At 38.3% G+C, this 18,508-nt stretch overlaps 1 protein-coding gene across 9 annotated transcripts in view; it reads right to left on the bottom strand.

Moving 5' to 3' along the window:
* Window positions 1–201: 201 nt before the first annotated feature.
* The window catches only part of LOC139115521 (splicing factor 1-like), a 31,875-nt gene continuing 13,568 nt past the window's right edge, over window positions 202–18,508 (bottom strand). For 2 of the 9 annotated variants that reach the window (XM_070677675.1, XM_070677683.1), the window contains 8 exons: window positions 16,739–16,857; window positions 14,303–14,492; window positions 13,845–13,976; window positions 13,093–13,324; window positions 12,535–12,642; window positions 10,706–10,768; window positions 7,005–10,455; window positions 202–733 (listed from right to left, as the gene is read on the bottom strand). In XM_070677675.1, the coding sequence (XP_070533776.1) occupies window positions 10,109–10,455; window positions 10,706–10,768; window positions 12,535–12,642; window positions 13,093–13,324; window positions 13,845–13,976; window positions 14,303–14,492; window positions 16,739–16,857 (1,191 nt within the window). In that variant the 3' untranslated portion in view covers window positions 202–733; window positions 7,005–10,108. Of the gene's footprint in view, window positions 734–7,004; window positions 10,456–10,705; window positions 10,769–12,534; window positions 12,643–13,092; window positions 13,325–13,844; window positions 13,977–14,302; window positions 14,493–16,738; window positions 16,858–16,937; window positions 17,057–18,508 lie in introns of all 9 variants that reach the window. The other 7 variants (XM_070677677.1, XM_070677684.1, XM_070677678.1 and 4 more) reach the window with 6 other exon arrangements.

Below are 18,508 nucleotides of genomic sequence, written 5' to 3'. Positions count from 1 at the left end.
TGAGGTCATCTTTGGGTCAAGTCATAGGTGTGGCTTGTGGCAGGCATGACCTAAGATGACCTTTCTTCAAACAACAGTCTTGCATAATGAGGCAATCTTTTTATAGAACTATGCATGGCTCGAACTTGTCTACCTGAAATGCGACTATCTGCAGCCATGGCCACCAAGTCATTAAAGAAGCAACACAGGCAAAAAACAATCTTTACTTCAATATTGACAATTTTATTCTTCATACTTTAACCCTGACATTACAATAGACAGGTTGAGAAATACAGCACAATCTTGGTCAATATGAACAGTAGCCAGTTGGTGACTTTATTAAGCAAAGGTCTGGGGATATTTGTTAGTGACTATGAAGCTATTAAGGTCAAACTAAGTTATTTGAAAGTGCCAAACCTTAAAACATAGAGGACATGGTTTCAATTGACAACTCTGACCTGAACATATTTGGTCACACTCTACTGATATGTTCAGCACATCAGGAACAAACATCAAAAATATTTACTCTCTTTTGTGATCAAAATCATGCATTATAGCAATTACAAAGTAATTTTTTTTTCAAAAAAGAACCGTAGAATTTATCCAAAACAATTCATACTAGCACACATCTGTATGTACAATACAAAATATAACAAGTACTGTGAAACTTGTGGAATCAAACCACTGATTTCATAACTCTGAAAAAATACTTTCGCAAAATGGTCAGACATGAGGGTATGTAATTGTTTTTACCCTTTGTTACGTGCAGAGAAAACGAACAAAAGGGTGAACTCAGCAATTAACGTTTAAACAGAATTTATTACAAAAATAAAACTAATTGCTAAGTCAGGGATAGAGTACAAGCTTTAAAAGTGTACAGACTACTTATCTCAGCTGGGACGGCAAAGCTCCAGTCTCAGAGTTGTAACAGTCAGTCGATGAATGAACAGTCCTTTGGCTTGCAGGCTTGAAGCTGCACAAAGTCCACAGTATAAATCCAGCGTTGACAGTGAAGGTCTTGAAAAGTCTTGAGAATGACTACTGCTGGAGTTTAGTAACACACAAGAGACACGATCCCAAAAGTCTGACTAGAAGCTGTGCACGTCCCTTTTATAAAGGCATATAAGAACAATCTAGAACTTTTATTGACATGCTAATTACTGTTCTAAAATTATCTCCCTTACACAACTAATCAACTTTCCAGAACATTCCAAACATGACTAATTGAATTCAAGGTTGTGAGGTCATTAAGGGCAGTGACCTTGAGAATGTTCTAGACTAATTGAACTCAGGTCATGATGAGTGTGGGGGAAATGACCTACATAACACACCCCCTCTTCAAAAAAAGAAAATTTTTCAAAGAAAAATCTTTCTTTTACAAATGTAATCTTGAAAAGGATTTAAGTACTCAAATTTTGTTTTACTCTAAAGTAAAATTTCTTGAAAGTGAACAACAATAAAATTTCTTGAAAGTGAACAACAATAATTTCTAAATACGAGAGAGACAGTCTGCAATTAAATTGTCTCTGCCTTTGATATGTCTTAATGTCAAGATTAAACTCCTGTAACATTAAACTCCATCTTAGCAATCTCTGATTTTTGCCTTTAAATTTCTGCAGAAAAACAAGAGGGTTGTGATCAATATAAACCACTATTGGCTGATTTGAAGAAGTAACATAAACTTCAAAATGCTGTAAAGCTAATATCAAAGATAAACACTCTTTTTCAATTGTAGAGTAGTTTCTCTGGGATTTGTTAAATTTGCGTGAAAAATAGCAAACAGGATGATCTACACCATGACTATCCTCTTGCAATAAAACAGCACCAGCAGCCGTATCACTAGCATCTACAGCTAATTTGAATGGCAAAGTGAAATCTGGTGCAGACAACACTGGGGCACTTTGCAGTATGGCTTTAAGTGTATCAAATGCCTGTTGGCATTGCTCTGACCAAACAAATTTTACTTTCTTTTTAAGTAAGTTAGTCAAAGGCTCAGTAATTGTGGAGAAATTTGGACAGAATTTTCTGTAGTAACCAGCCATACCGAGAAAGCGCATCAGTTGTCGTTTGCAGTTTGGTATGGGAAAACTTGAAATGGCACTGATTTTGGCATCAACAGGTTTTACCTCACCCTGTCCTACAGTATGTCCGAGGTAAGTTACCCTTGCCCAACCAAACTCAGATTTGGCAAGGTTGACAGTCAACATTGCTTTGCTCAGTCTCTCAAAGAACTTCCGCATGAGCTTGATGTGTTCCTCCCAGGTGTCACTATACAGGACGACGTCGTCAACGTAGGCTGCACACCCGTCTAGCCCGGATATGACGTCGTTGATCATCCGTTGGAACGTTGCCGGAGAGTTCTTCATTCCGAATGGCATCACCTTGTACTGGAACAATCCGTCTGGTGTAACAAAGGCGGATATTTCACGAGCACGATCCGTCAGAGGGACTTGCCAAAATCCCTTCAGTAGGTCAAATTTTGTCACATACTTGGCTTTTCCCACTCGGTCGATGCAGTCATCAATCCTCGGGATTGGGAAAGTGTCTGTCTTTGTTAAAGTGTTGACCTTCCTAAAGTCTGTGCACATACGATAACTGTGATCTGATTTGGGAACAAGTATGCACGGCGAACTCCAGTTACTTTTACTGGGTTCAATAAAGTCATTGTCCAGCAGGTATTTGACTTCTTCCTGGAGATATTTTGCTTTTGTTGGATTCAGTCTGTATGGATGTTGTTTTACAGGCTTACTGTCCCCAACATCAACGTCGTGATAGATGACGTTTGTCCTCGTTGGAACATCTTGAAACAGGTGTTTATATTCATGGAGCAGTTCTTTCACCTGTTGTTGTTGTTCTGGCTGGAGGTGTGCCAACTTTGTAGACTCCAGCTTCTCCAGGATTTCTGAGTTCTGAAGCTTGACCGAGCCCAGCTTTGAGTTTAGAGTATTTTCACTCAAGTCAGTTTCAGTATCACTATCTTCATAATGGTTTGAACTGACTGCACTGACAGGCTGAGTTATAGTAGGATTATCCCTATCCAAATATGGCTTAAGCATATTTATGTGACATAGCTGTTTTTGTTTTCGCCTGTCAGGTGTTATTATGATGTAATTTAAATCACTCAATTTCTTATCAATTAGGTATGGCCCAAAGTAACGAGCATGGAGTGGTTTGCCAGGAACCGGAAGTAGAACAAGAACTTTTTGACCTGGTTCAAACTTCCGTTTTGAGGTGTTTTTATCATATTGGTTTTCATTGACTGCTGAGATGACTCAAGATTTCTCTGGCTAATTCACATGCTTTAGAGAGTTTGTACGAAAATCTGACACATATTGCAAAATATTCAGACAATCATCGTCGTCTGATAGGAATTTCTCTTTAACGAGCTTAAGTGGGCCACGGACTGTATGTCCAAATACAAGCTCAAATGGGCTAAAACCAAGAGACTCTTGAATTGACTCTCTAACAGCAAAGAGCAAAAAATGAATTCCTTCATCCCACTGTTTCTCGTGTCAAAACAGTAGGTCCTAATCATGTTTTTCAAAGTTTGATGAAATCGCTCAAGAGCACCCTGACTTTCTGGATGATAGGCGGATGACCTATACTGTTTAATGCCTAGCTGATCCATTACTTGTTGAAAAATACCAGACATAAAGTTGGAGCCTTGATCGGACTGGACACATTTAGGGAGGCCGAATAAAGTGAAAAATTTGACTAAAGCTCTCACTATAGTCTTTGTCTTTATATTTCTCAGTGGTATGGCTTCGGGAACCGAGTTGATGTACACATAATTGTCAACATGTACTCATTTCCTGATCTTGTTTTTGGTAGGGGCCCAACACAGTCTATTAGTATCCTACTAAATGGTTCTTGAAATGCAGGAATTGGCTGTAAAGGGGCCTTTGGAATGGTCTGATTCGGCTTTCCTACCATTTGACATGTGTGACAAGTTTTACAGAAATGTGCTACATCCTGCCTGAGATTAGGCCAATAAAAGTGACTGAGAATTTTATGATAAGTTTTCCTACTCCCAAATGACCAGCCCAGGGCGTTTCATGGGCCAGGCGCAATATTCAGCACGATAGGGCTTTGGAACCACAATTTGATGTTTTATAGCCCAATCGTCATCAACCAAGACATCTGGAGGTCTCCATTTACGCATGAGAATACCAGATTTTGTATAATAGGAAACAGAGCTATCTGAAGTTTTACCTTCATCATCTACCCTGTCAAACAAAGACAAAATATCTGGGTCTTTGTGTTGTTCTGCAATGAGATTTGATCTAGAAAATGTCTGACTTTGGTCAGCAGAAGTTTACTGGAAGTTTCAAATCCACGAGGGATAACGGAATGATCCGTGTCAAACACCTGACTGAGAAAGGTGTCATTTAAGTCAACATCTGTGACATTATTTTGAGAGTATTTTGATTCTCGGAAGTTTTCTTTGACATGGCTCGAGTAATGGCACATGAAGGAAATAAATCGGGTATCTCTTGTTCAATTGGCTCTGGATCCTGATCTAAACTAGGATTATCAGTCACAAGTGGATTAGTAATGACCTTGTCCCCAGCAAGGTCGTTTCCAAGAAGAAGGTGAATCCCTTCAAAAGGCAAAAAAGGCCTAATACCTAAAGCCACAGGTCCAGAAACAAGTCCGAAGACAAATAGACATTATGGAGAGGAACAGGAATGTAGTCATTACAATCTACCCCCTTAATAAGAACTTAGAACCTGAAAATGACTTTTCAGAAAACGGCAGGGTATCTGCCAACAAAAGAGACTGGGAAGCCCCGGTATCTCTTAAAATTTTGACAGGGGTAGCGGAAGAAAAATCACTAGAAAGTGATATAAAACCATTATGAATAAATGGCTCGAAAATACCCATAATGCTATCTTGAGAAGAATTGACCTTGACCTCATTAATTGGGGATAAGAGGGGTTTAACCTCAGAAAATGTGTTGCACACATTATTAGACTCTAATTGAGTTGATGAAGAAATAAAGCCGGTTGGCTTAGATCCACTTTGACCACTTTGACCTTCACGTTTTCTTTTCAATTTGAAACACTCTGACATTAAATGGCCGTCTTTCTTACAATAATTACAAGAAAGTGTACCAAACTGTTTGTCAGAAGGAGATTGAGACTTGGGATCTGATGATGTGGGAGTGTTACTTGAACTCTGTGAACTGTTGTCATTTGATTTTCTACTCTCCTTTGAAAAATTCTTGGATGAAAAGGAGGAGTTAAATTTACCTGCATTGTTTCTGTATGAAAAGGACTGGGATGGTTTGCTGAGAAATGAAGATTTGTGTGTCAATGAATAATCATCGGCCAAACGTGCAGCAACCTCCAATGTATCTGCCTTTTGTTCATTGATAAACGTCTTGATGTCACTCCGGATGCACCTTTTAAATTCCTCAATCAAAACAAGTTGTCGTAATTTGTCATAATTCTGACTGACCTTTTCAGAAGAACACCAGCGATCAAACAGTTGTTCTTTTGTTCGAGCAAATTCAACATAAGTTTGGTCTTTCGCCTTCTCACAATCCCTAAATTTCTGACGGTACGCTTCAGGCACCAACTCATAACCCTTGAGAATTAATTCCTTCACAGAATCATAATTTGAAGCCTGCTCTACTGACAACTGAATGTAAATTTCTCTGGCTTTACCCACCAAAGCACTCTGCAAAAGCATAGACCAGGACTCCTTAGGCCAATTCAGACTCTGAGCAATTTTCTCAAAATGGAGAAAATATTTGTCAACATCCTTTTCTTGGAAAGGGGGAACTAACCTGAAATGCTTAGTGATGTCAAACTTGTCCGAAGGGAAGAATTTCCTGACTGTCCAAGCTCTAAACGTTTTATTTCTACCTGTAATCGCTGTTCTTCTAATCGCAATTCTTTTTCTCTCTGTCTTTCTTCCATTCTAATCTTTCCTGCCTTTCTTTTTCTTTCTGTCTTTCTTCCATTTGCAATTCTTTTTCTTTCATTTCCTTTCTAATTCCAATTTCTTAAGCTCCAAATCTGCCTGTCTCTCTTTTTCCATTTGTAATTCTTTCTCTCTCATTTGTAATTCTAGTTTCTTGATCTCCAAATTTGTCTGCATTTCTAATTCTAATTTTCTTAGTTCAAAGGTAGACTCGGGCTCATAATCTTTCAAGGTGGATTCCTCAAATTGGCCTAAATCAACCAGATGTTTGGCAATACGGTACTGTATTTCCCTCTTGCGCATAGATCTTTTAACTTCTACTTTAAGGAAATTGGCCAGTGCTATGAGGTTGTCTTTTCTGAGGGAATTAAATGTGTCCTGATCAAGGTCATCCATAAATTCGTCTGGTTTAAATTCCGCCATGATTAAATTTCGCTGAGTTCACAGTATATAGTAGTTTTGAAAAGGCTGTCAAAATGTTGTCAAACGGCTCAAAATATTCGTATCCCGGACAAGCCCCCAATTTGTTACGTGCAGAGAAACGAACAAAAGGGTGAACTCAGCAAATAACGTTTTAAACAGAATTTATTACAAAAATAAAACTAATTGCTAAGTCAGGGATAGAGTACAAGCTTTAAAGTGTACAGACTACTTATCTCAGCTGGGACGGCAAAGCTCCAGTCTCAGAGTTGTAACAGTCAGTCGAATGAATGAACAGTCCTTTGGCTTGCAGGCTTGAAGCTGCACAAAGTCCACAGTATAAATCCAGCGTTGACAGTGAAGGTCTTGAAAAGTCTTGAGAATGACTACTGCTGGAGTTTAGTAACACACAAGAGACACGATCCCAAAAGTCTGACTAGAAGCTGTGCACGTCCCTTTTATAAAGGCATATAAGAACAATCTAGAACTTTTATTGACATGCTAATTACTGTTCTAAAATTATCTCCCTTACACAACTAATCAACTTTCCAGAACATTCCAAACATGACTAATTGAATTCAAGGTTGTGAGGTCATTAAGGGTAGTGACCTTGAGAATGTTCTAGACTAATTGAACTCAGGTCATGATGAGTGTGGGGTAAATGACCTACATAACACCTTCAAGGTATTGATAATTTCTTAAGAATGGGACACAGTACACACTCCTTTTCCTTTTTCTAAATTTAAAGCATTTAGGTATCTTTGCACAAGCAGCTGGTAGGTTAGAAATTGTTTTTATCATTTTTCAAACATTTTTACTATCGAAGATCACACCATTACAGAGAATATTTCTCATAACAAAACTTGTCTGATATTTTAACTTTGTCGCAACAAATCAAGTTGCCTGAAATAATCAAATAAAAGAACAGCTTCACAGGTTTCTAACAACTCACAAATAACTTGGTATTTTGTAATTCAATTTTTAAAAGCCTATATGTATCTATGAACAATTTTTTGCAATACTGGGATAAGCTGTTTAAAGTTATTAATTGGCAGGTAACACATATCACAATTTATAGATCATATACTGTTAATGACTTGATTAGATCTGAAACAGTATCTGGGTGGGTACTATCTGCTTCTCACCCCTAATTCCCTGTAAACAGGTCCAAAATAACCATTGATAACAATAGGTTTGGGTCAAACCATGGTGGTGAAAGGGTAAAACAAATCATTTTCGAGAATAATCTCACAGTGTCGCTGATGATAAACATTTGGTTTAACTTTCAACAGTTTTTAAAACATTTGGAGTTCTCCGTACTGATAAATGAAGTCAAAGGGTGATTTTACAGGTTTGGTTCCGCATAATCAAAAGCAAGATTTATGAAACATGAAAGTCAGCACCTACATATTACAGGCATTGTGAAAGTTGAAAAGTTGAAATATGCTGAAAGTTCGCAGAGACCCAAGAAGTGTTTCACAATAACAACTTTCATATGCTATACTTTATTACATGAAATGATGCCAACTCTTCAAAGAATTCACTTCATCTTAAGGTAGAATGTACCTCGGGGACAGGTATTCAGACTCAAATTTTTACAATTCTTTTCTGATCTACCAATTGTGGGGGTTCATTTTAGAGCTCTTGGTGCAAGAAAACTTTTCAAAGGCTTAGTTTTTCGAAATTCAAAAACTTTGTTTTTCTCCAGAGTTAAAACAGGGATGGCAGCCCCTTTGAAATTTAAATATCTGTAAATTTTGGGTTGTTTCTTTAGTACCAAAATTTTAACGGCAACCCCCAATTTTTTATTGATTTTTAATGAGAATGGTTGAAAGATTCTCCTTATGGAAAATTTGGGCAAAAGTTTAAGTCACTTCCGAGGCGCAAACTACCTTAAAACGGAACACAGCTTTTGATCATATTTTCATTATTTTTGTTCCAGGAAACTACACTGTATTACCCTTGCTGACAAAACGCATCGTTGTACATCATACAATGTTACTGCATGAAAGATGAATCCATAGTACAGTCTAAAACTTCAGCTGTGAACAACGACAGAAATCTCACACATGCAGGTTATGGCGAAAAATGAATACTCTGCATTTCAACGTGACCTTCAGAGTAGGAAAAGAAACTGTACTTTACAAATAGAACAAAAATATTTGAAAATACATTAAAAGTACAGAAATTGAAAACATTACATTTCTGAAATGACAGTAGAAAGAGTGAGTACATAAATCCATATGACAATTTACATATATTCATGAGCTCTCACCACCTTGGCTACAGAAGCTGATACCAAGCTTATAATTCGTGTTATGGTTTCACCCGTATCTTTTGAAAAGTGCATGGCATATCATTTTAATATACAGCAAAAAGATAGTGAAAAACAATAACACTGGATGTTGAAAGGTTGGTGTGCATAACCTACTGTGCATATAACACTTTTGATTACAAGACACTAAATGTAAGTTTCTTCTCTTGTGACAGAGTCCAAACTAATCACTACAGAGCTTTGTGGGAAAGGGTTAGTATAGAAACACATCTTGGAGTTTGAAATGGTAAACTTTTCACCGCAGATTCCCTATAAACAGGACCCATGGTCACCATTGATAACAATGAGTTTGGGCCAAACCATGGGGGTGAAAGGGTTAACCAAAATACACTGTAAACCTGGACACATCGAACTGAGTACGTTTTTCTTTACTTTTTTACACACTTCTAACACAATATGATCAAATTTTAATGTCTACAATAGCAATAACAGTGCACCAAGACTTGAAGTATCTGTCATGGCCAGATCTCTGAATATTTCAACTCTGATGCCAACAAAGACAAATCTACCACAGCTCAAACTTTACTACAGTATTATGCCAGTTAATTTAAACCACCAAGATCCTGAGAAAGCTTTTCAATGTTTGTTTTTTTTGCCCCTTATCTTTGCAAATCACAGCTATTCGTATCCCTGAAATGTGACCTCAGACTGAGAAGTGCTTCAAACATTCACGTGTGCATTATAAAAAGAACACCATGAAATGACCAACTGGCAGCAATAACCATGTACACGTCTTTGAGGGTATATTGTATACTGTAGATTCAAAACACAGCAGGCATGGACTGATTCGCGATCACAGTATTCCATGGTCTGTGTGTTATGGAAGTACTACCGGATATTTCTGAATTCCAGTGTCTGCTGTTACTGACACATTAGTACAATTTAATTTTGTCTGTTATGAAACTGATTGCCATGTTGCTATAATCAGTTGACATAAAAGTTTCAGATATCATTGTATGATTACCCTTGTTGCCAGTTGGCACATTTCAGGCGCAAATCCACACAAGCTATGTACACAACATCCAATAACCACCCAAAGCCTCTTGTCCTTTGCATATATGACATTTTAGAAGAGCACTTATTCCCAACAAATTTATCACAATCAATCATCAATTCTCTGAAACCACTCTAAACAAATAAATGTTCATTATTTCACTAAAAAGATCAGCAAGAAGAGTCTGAAATATGCACTCACAAACAGATGAAACTTCATTTTGCAGGTATGGTACAAGAAAGGAAAACCAATAGGCAAATTCATCAAGCCTTGATATCAAACTGAATTGCATGTACCCGTTCAATTTTCAGTTACTTTTGATGTGAAATCTCTCCATATACAGTGCATAAGCTTTAATGTTAATAAAATAATTCACGGAAGCTAAAATACTTTAATTCTGTAAGTCAAAGTAAACGATATTTTTAACAGCAACAGGTTCCTGGCATGCTTCTTTAGTTTGGAGGTGGTGGTGGGGGTGCTGGTGGCAAAAGAGGGGGGACAGCACCCATATTTTGTTGCATGTCTACTGGGGGTGGAGGGGGTGGTGGCTGACCATAAGGCATCATGCCCATTGGGGGAGGAGGTGGTGGCCCTGGGGGAAGTGGGGGCTGTACTGGAGGCGGCGGCATTCCTGGTTGCATGGGAGGAGGCATCATACCGGGGTGCTGCGGTGGCGGCATCGGCGGTGGCGGTGGTTGGTGCCATGGTGGCATGTGGGCCATAGTTGTGATTGGTGGTACCTGCCATGGTGGTGGTGGTGGCATCACTGAGGACGATGTAGACGATGCTGATGATGAACCTGGAAATGAATAGAAAGTCGGTATTTCAGGGAAGAAATGCTGCAATCTGCAAAAAGTTAATGCCATTGACAAACATTATTGCTGGCCTACATTTGTTGTTTACTATTCAACTCTTCCATGAACACATTTTAGGAAGAAATCTTCAATGAACAACGTCCCCTAATGTTCATTGATTTTATACAGATGACGACTACACAGACTACCACACTACAATACTGCACTGTGTGTGTGTGCGCATTTCGTGAGTACCTTGATTCTGGTACCAGGGGGGCGGTGCCCCAGCAGGGCTTGTAGCTAAGGTTGGAGCACTGCCTGAATTAGATAATAGGAAAGACATCCAGTTAGACATTGCAATAGCTCACACACAGTTCTGGAAGCATGTGTTTTGGAGATCAAGGTGCTCGGGGTGCCAATCTTGAAATTATCCACCAAACTACTTGCATATTTTGCCAACACTTTTACTTTTGAAAACCGGTTAAGGTGGCTGGAAAGGCTATTTTTGCACCAATTCTTATCTCAGAGTTAATGTCAAGTTTCAAGTGTTAGAATAGAGATATTTAGTTCAAATTTTCAGGATAACTCCTTACTTAATAATTTTTCCAAATAATATAAAAATTGTATATTTGCACTCATGATTTTGAAATATAATACCAGTAAATATTAAAATTTAATTTTTCATATTTTTTTACATATTTGAATTTCATAATAATTGGATAGCACTAAATATTACCAAATAGTTATAAATATGTTGACAATATTAATTGTAAGATATGTACGGCAGGATTTGTAAATAAAATTTGTTTTATGATTTTACATGGGTTTACATATCAAACAATTATTAAAAAATTCTTTCAAATTTCAAAATGTGATTTTTCAAAAAGTACTTCAAATACAGGAAAATTGTGCCATAGTCATCTTGTCTGTAACCTTGTTAATAGGCTGTAAAAATTCCATGTCCATATCTCATTCAAAGGTTGGATTAAATTGGCATGAAATTATGTAAGAAAACTGTTATTCTGTCAAAACTGTTGAAACAAGCCATATTTGCACCCCTCTTTTGAAGTCACAGAGCAGTCTTTTTGGTTAATCTCACTTTTGACACCTCTTTGACACTCAAAGAATCTAAAAATGCATTTACAATAGCAGTCACTCACTCTGAATGCCAGCACCGCCTTGTCAAACTTTCCTGAAAAACAGCAAAAAATGACTTTCCCTTTCAAACATTTTTTAAAAGCTAGGGGACCTCTACCATATTTAATACACAAAGGACTCCCCAACTTCTTCTTATCTGGTCAGTTTTTCAGAAGTTTCAACAGGCTATAACTCTGCAATGCCTTTGGCTCCAAATGTCTGGTTTTTTTATTCCACAGAATGTTGACTACTTTTAAATTTTAATAGTTTTGTTGAAGTTTATAGCTGACGCTCTAGCCTTTCCAGCCACCTTAAGATAGGAGATTGATTTCAAAAGAGATAAACAAGAGGACAGTGCCTCACTCTAGAAGGAAGAATTATTCCAAATTTAAATATTCTGAATTATATTATTGCTTTGTCAATACCAGTGAATTTTGTGGTGTCATACCCTCAGTTTATTTCTGATAATGTATCCAATTATCCAGCATTGTGGCCTGAATGTTTTCTGCATCTACATATTCATTGGCAAAAACTATAAAATAACAGCACTAATGTACCCCGTCCCGGCCATAATGGACTCAAGAAAACTTTGCACTCCATAATGTACATAATGTACATTATGTTGCAAAAAGTTTGATTTCGCCCATATTGTGGGCCTGAAGGAGGACATTATTGCTTAAATATATAGACAGTGACCAACGATTTAACCAATGAACCAGATCAACCCATCAATATAAAGCTCTGCTTCATGAATAAGGGTCAAACAATTTTTTCTGCTGCTTTCCAGCGTGAGAGAAGAAATTTACATGCAAAGATTATCCTAGAATTGCAACCCTTTGTTATCTTGAAAACTGACTGAAGCTGGTGATATTCTAACACCACTGGCTGTTAGCAGTGCTATTAAAACAAGTGAGCTCCAGCCAATCAGAAAGTGCTCAACTACTTACTCGTCTGTCCCTGCCAAGACTGGCTTGTCGGCAGCGGCGGCGGAGGTTCACTTGTTGGGGGTGGTGGTGGAGGCGCCGCGAGAAGAGAGGGCGGCGGCGGTGGAGGAACTGAAAGAGATAATGGGAATGTTTATGAATGATTTTGGTTGCATTTATCAGCATGTAAATTTAAGTTTACTATTGAAATAGTGAAAGATTGGATGTCATAGGGCTGAGAAAATAGTTATTCAACCATCACATTTTACATGTCCTTCCCAGTAATTTCTCCATTTCCAATTCAATGGGTTAAATCCTGAATTTGAATGGACCATAGTACGAAACCCCAAAGCAGAAACCAACATAGAATTACATGTATTTCTGTGTGTGTATTGATCCACATGAATTTGTTTGTACCACTATGAGCATAGCATTTCAGCATCCATTTTTCATAAGACACTGCAGTACTTTGAGTGCAACATTTTATTCAAGAGTTGGTCCATTGTAGAGATTAGGAAGTGAGTTGTTCTGTAAAAATTACAGAGAAAGCTGCAACACTGCTCCCAATATGAACTGGCTTACCTGATGCTGATGATGGGGGTGCTGGGGGTGGTTGATTCCACGGCTGGTTGGAAACATTCGGAGGGGGTGGAGGCGGCATATTGTGATGGGGTTGAACATGCTGTGACATTAGACTAGGTGGTGGCTGGTTTGGTCCTGACCCAAGAAGGCTTGGCGGTCTATTGTCCATCATGTTATGATGTTGTTTTTCTTGCTTGTTTTGCATCCATGGAGGTGGTGCATTCTGACTCATCTGTTGTGGCAAAAATCAGGAAAAGTCTCTCCTTTAACTACATATCAAAGTCAATGTTGTTAACACCAAGAACGATGACAGACATATAACTTGTCTAAACATAAAGGGCATGTAGTGTAGTTGTATATGTGAGAAAAATACTAATGTATAGCCTTGTAAAAGATGCTACAGAGTGTGAAACAGGTGTGATAGCATATATGTATGTAAATACATAAAATGTACTGTACTTCTTTTCCTGCTTGGATATCACTTTATATGTAAGTAAGGTGAAAGTTTGTAAAATGAGAAGAAAACACGAGTCCTGTGAGGGATGTAATTTTGCTGTATGCATTTCAGTGGGAGTGAAGTGGGTGTAAAGAGAAAAAAGAAACAATACCACAGCACACAACTACCAACTTGACACCTGCCTACCCCAGCTCCCAATGGCGCAGTCCATCAACCAAGATCACTGCCTGCCATGGGGAATCCTCGGGGCGAGACAGTGCCAGATTGCATGCATGACTAAATGTTTAATATTCACCAATGGAGGAGGATGACTAACAGGTGTTGAGAGCAGAGGTCTCGGTCCGGATGATGGATGGTGGTGTGACATGTTTGATGGAGCTGCTGGTGGCGGCGGGCCTTCCCCTAGCTCTGCCATCAGAGACAAGTACTGTGAGAAAACGGAAAGAAAGAAACACAAGTTAGTCTGGCTTGATGAGATAATTTACAAAGGAACGATCCACTCTGATATACAGCGCCCTCTATCACACCCCTGGTTTCACCCCTGGTTTCATTCTTTCTGATGAAATAATGGCACACCATTCCTGGCAAAGCACACAACAAACAACTGCAGACTAGACTTCTGAAGGACTTCAAGCAATTACAACAAGAGAACTCGGACTTCAACAAATGCATCTCAGGGAGATTATTTAATGAATTTCACTGGCAGTGCTCTAATAGTTGTAACATGTATACATTTTACAAAAACTATCTGACCTCGCTGTCCATTTTGGCCTTGTCAACTGTATTTGTAGGTCCAAATCCTCCTGCTCTGTCCCGTTTCTGTCTACAGTCAGCAGCAATGTGACCAGCACCACCACACTGGGAACACTGCACTGTGTTGGTGATGTTCTGCCTCTCTGTACACTGCCATGTACGATGACTGCTGGCTCCACAGTTGGTACATCTGTTGAAACAGAAGTGTTACAAATTTAAAAATTTTTGTAAAGAGAAAGGCAATCAAACTATATGTTTATAATGATATGTTTTCTTAAATTTATTTATTTTTGTTTCCGATTTAAATCACTTCAATGAGACATCAGGAATACAAACAATGCTAATCAGATAGTCTGAACAAGGTATGCCACATACATTTTATCTTTTGGTCTGATTCTGTTCAGAGAATTACAAAAGCAATTGTTCTGAAAATGTGAATCTTCTGTAACTTCAACCACTGTGCAAAAGCCAGTTTCAATATCTCAATCATATTCTTAGAGTAACTACACAAGTGGCTAGGATAGTAAGCCATATATTACACACTATGAGCAAGGAACTGGGTGTCTTACTCTTAGGTGGTTAATCAAAGTGGTCTGCACATGGTTGCAAATTTCTTTCTTAACTGTGATACACCAAGCTGATGTGCTCACTTAGATATCATTACTTGCTAAGCATGAATAGTTGTCATATTTCAAAGACTATTTTACGTATTTCAATCTCAAGAGGCAAGATATTGTCAGGAAAGACATAATCATGGTGTCTTTAGCAATATAAACAGGATCTTTTGTCTGAACAAAGATCAACCATGTTCTGTGAAGGCAAGTTCAAATATACAATGTTCCCTTACCAAACCAAAACGGTGTCAATAATACACACGTTTCACTGCGTCATACTTACCTTGACATACTAGCATTGTTTAATGAGATGTAAAAAGCCAACTAAGTTCACCTTTCTACTGAATCTTTCCATGTGCTTTGACAGTAAACTTGAACAGTTGGCAAGTTCTAACGTTACACAAATGTCATTCACAATGACTTACACACAAAGATGTAAAATCCATGTTTACGGTGATATTTTTAAAATTGCTTTTCTTGGCATCTATCTACTGTACCGGTATTTGGACCTTTTCCCCAATGAATCCTACGTGCGATTTACATTATCGTATGATATATATGAGATACAGCGCTCCCAAATTTAAGATTTTCATCCCCAGATTTTTGTTATGCTAAGAAAGTAGGCAGTTTTTTTCCACTGCATGCCAAAAAAGACGAGATTACACAAAAATACGGTACCATTAATAAACATGGTAGTTTTTGGCAAACATTGGTAAGAGGCCATGCATAACAAATCCATAAAGTATTATGGGATGGATTAGGGTTGGGTGGGAGGCATGCAGTCTTCAACCTACCCATCCTAGTTACATGAAGAATGGAATGATCCACTTTACGGACCACTCCATTACACATGGAAAAGAGGTGGGATAGGTTGAAGTCCAAACAAATGCACTAAAACTTTCTACACCTTTGTCTCATGTCCTTTCGGTGCTATAATATGTTAGTAATATTTTTCTGAATAATTTCATCTAACAATCAAAAGAAAGATAGCTCTTCACGCCGATGCTCAATTAGCTCTTCATGCCGATACTCAAGAAACAGATCTCAAGGTTTCAGCTTGCAATTTTTACAGTTACTGGTTACTGAACCATATTTTTTCACAAAATCCTAGAATATGTTGGTGGTTCCTGCTCTTTTGATTTCTAGGAAGATTTTAGTAGATGCCATGATACGAAAAAGATCTATACATGTGTGGAATACAATTCCAAGGCGTTTACATTGTAATTTCTCATGCCAAAGATAATATACATATAATGAATCTAGCAACTCATCTGTACATTTGACATACTTGGAAATGTCATCATGAGGCAGACCCTACAGAGACTTTGCTTATTGCCTCACACAAGTGTATCTGAAATTTCAGTACTCCATAAAATTGCGTACTAAAATCACCACTTTTCTCATTACATTTTCACTAGGCATAGCTCAGCTGGACTGAAATGGTTAGGAACAGCGCAGTGAAGATTTTTGAAAGTTATAATTTGAAAGGCAATGTTTTTAAATACTGTTCATGAATAATGATGAGCATATTTCTCCTGATTGTTTGAAGGTTTCAGTATAGTTGTAAGTTGGTAGTCTATCACTGGAACATATGAAATATTAATGGAAAAAAGCAGTCAGTTTTGAGCAGTTTTGTTAGTAGCACTCCTGGCCATCCAAACTTCCTACTGCCACACAGCCTTGGCGATTTCAACATCCGCGTCTTTCCCTGTACGGCACCGAAAGGACTTCAACACACACCATATATGTAAAATGCTGGCAACATAAAGAGTCTGCCTTAAAATAATAAAGTGCACACCAAAGAAATAAAAACCAAATGAACCTTATAGTGTCATCCTCTCGTAGGGTGCCGTTCAGTTTGGCAAGCTCCCGTAGTTGCATGCGACGCAGATCGTTCTGGCCTTCAGGTGTCTCGATTCCCTGTTTGATTATTTCATTGATCTACAAACACATACACAAGACAGCACGAGGGGAGAAAAAGGGGTGGAGAAAAAGAAGAGTATAAGTACGTCCACAAATACCTTACGGCTTCCGCATCACGTAAAGTACCATTGAGTGCTGCTAGCTCGCGCAGCTGCATACGCTTCAGGTCATTCTGTCCCTCTGGTGTGTCAATCCCCTGCCTGATGATCTCGTTTATCTAAGAGAGATATAGATATGTGATCTGGCACATGTAGTGAGTAGGGCCTTCGTTTGGGGAAGGGACTGTACATTCTGGGATTGCGTCTCCCTTGGAGTCATTTAAGCCTGGGGTTTGGTTGATATCAACTAATAGTCCGACATTTATCTATTTGAAACAGCCCAGGAATGACAATGGGTATTGACATAAGAAAACCAAAAATCTCTCCATCGTTTTTCGCATTCATATATAATAACTTTACAGACCATATACTCTTCAACACACTGAGCCAATCTTAAACATGCAATGGCTGGGATATTGTAACAGTTGACGAAACATGTTTTTCAAATCACTGATAGTAAATTTTTGCTTTGTCATTTGAAAAGTCTAACCTCTCTTCAAGAATGCACATACACAGAGTGAGAGCTTCAATTTCATAATTTAATTTGAAATTGATTGTTAGAGTTGTGTTTGCCTGTTAATCGTAAGACCAGGTCAAATTGACGAAAACTGCTCACTCATGAAGAGAACAGCAGTCCAAGTTTTTCTGCAGAAACAGTTAAACTCTGAAGTACCACACCAATAACACCAAGGTAAGAATCCTCCCACGAGGGAACTACCCAGAACACCGAACTCAGAAACTCAGATGTATTTTAGTAAAAGGCTGTGAAAAGAGAAAACTGCATTCCATACAGGGAGCTGAGGTGAGGGAGTGGGGGGGATAAGGAGCGGAGTGACAGGTATCGCTATGGTAGTCTAGGCGGCTTTGGAGACAAAATGCAAAACTGTGGTTCTACACTGAGCTAGATAGAAATAAAAAATACAGATAAGTACAAAATAGCTTGCTGAAAAGGTAAAATAAAATTAGTACAAAAACTGGACGATTGCAATATCGGTGCGCTATGAACAGCAAATAAAGATGAGCTTGCAATATGCTATGATGGATCTGCAGTTGATGTGATAATGGCTTGGATTACTGACACGATGCACTCCAGTTTCAGACACAAGTGCCCTCACAGAATTTTTTTCTGACCTCTTTTGAGATTAAACTGTGTGTACGTCGAGTCTGCTAACTACCGGTGATTGTGAGTTTGTGCGTTGCGAACACACTGCTTTTAATTTGCACAGACAGACCTGGCTAGGAAAACTGCTATAAAAGAAACAAAATACGGATGTGAGTATGGGTCAATGGAAAAGCTAGAATTAGTACAACAACAGCAGTGTACTCGTCTGACGGGACAGTCGTTGTGCATTGCGCACATGGTTTTGGTAGGAAACTTTCACAAAATAGGATTAGTACACACGACACCGCATGCTGTCAATGTTACATCAGGAAAAATCAAATTTGTTGATGAACAGAAGAATTAGTACAATAGAAATGGCACTTTGTGTAATTATGACAACAAACTTGAAATTGTATTATTCTGTCACAGTAGAGCTGGTTAGGATGATCTGAGAAAACATAATGAAGAT

This window comes from Ptychodera flava, chromosome 17, assembly GCF_041260155.1.
Source record: "Ptychodera flava strain L36383 chromosome 17, AS_Pfla_20210202, whole genome shotgun sequence".
Taxonomy (NCBI): domain Eukaryota; kingdom Metazoa; phylum Hemichordata; class Enteropneusta; family Ptychoderidae; genus Ptychodera; species Ptychodera flava.
Note: the sequence above shows the minus strand (reverse complement) of the source record. Positions and strands in the feature narration are given on the sequence as shown.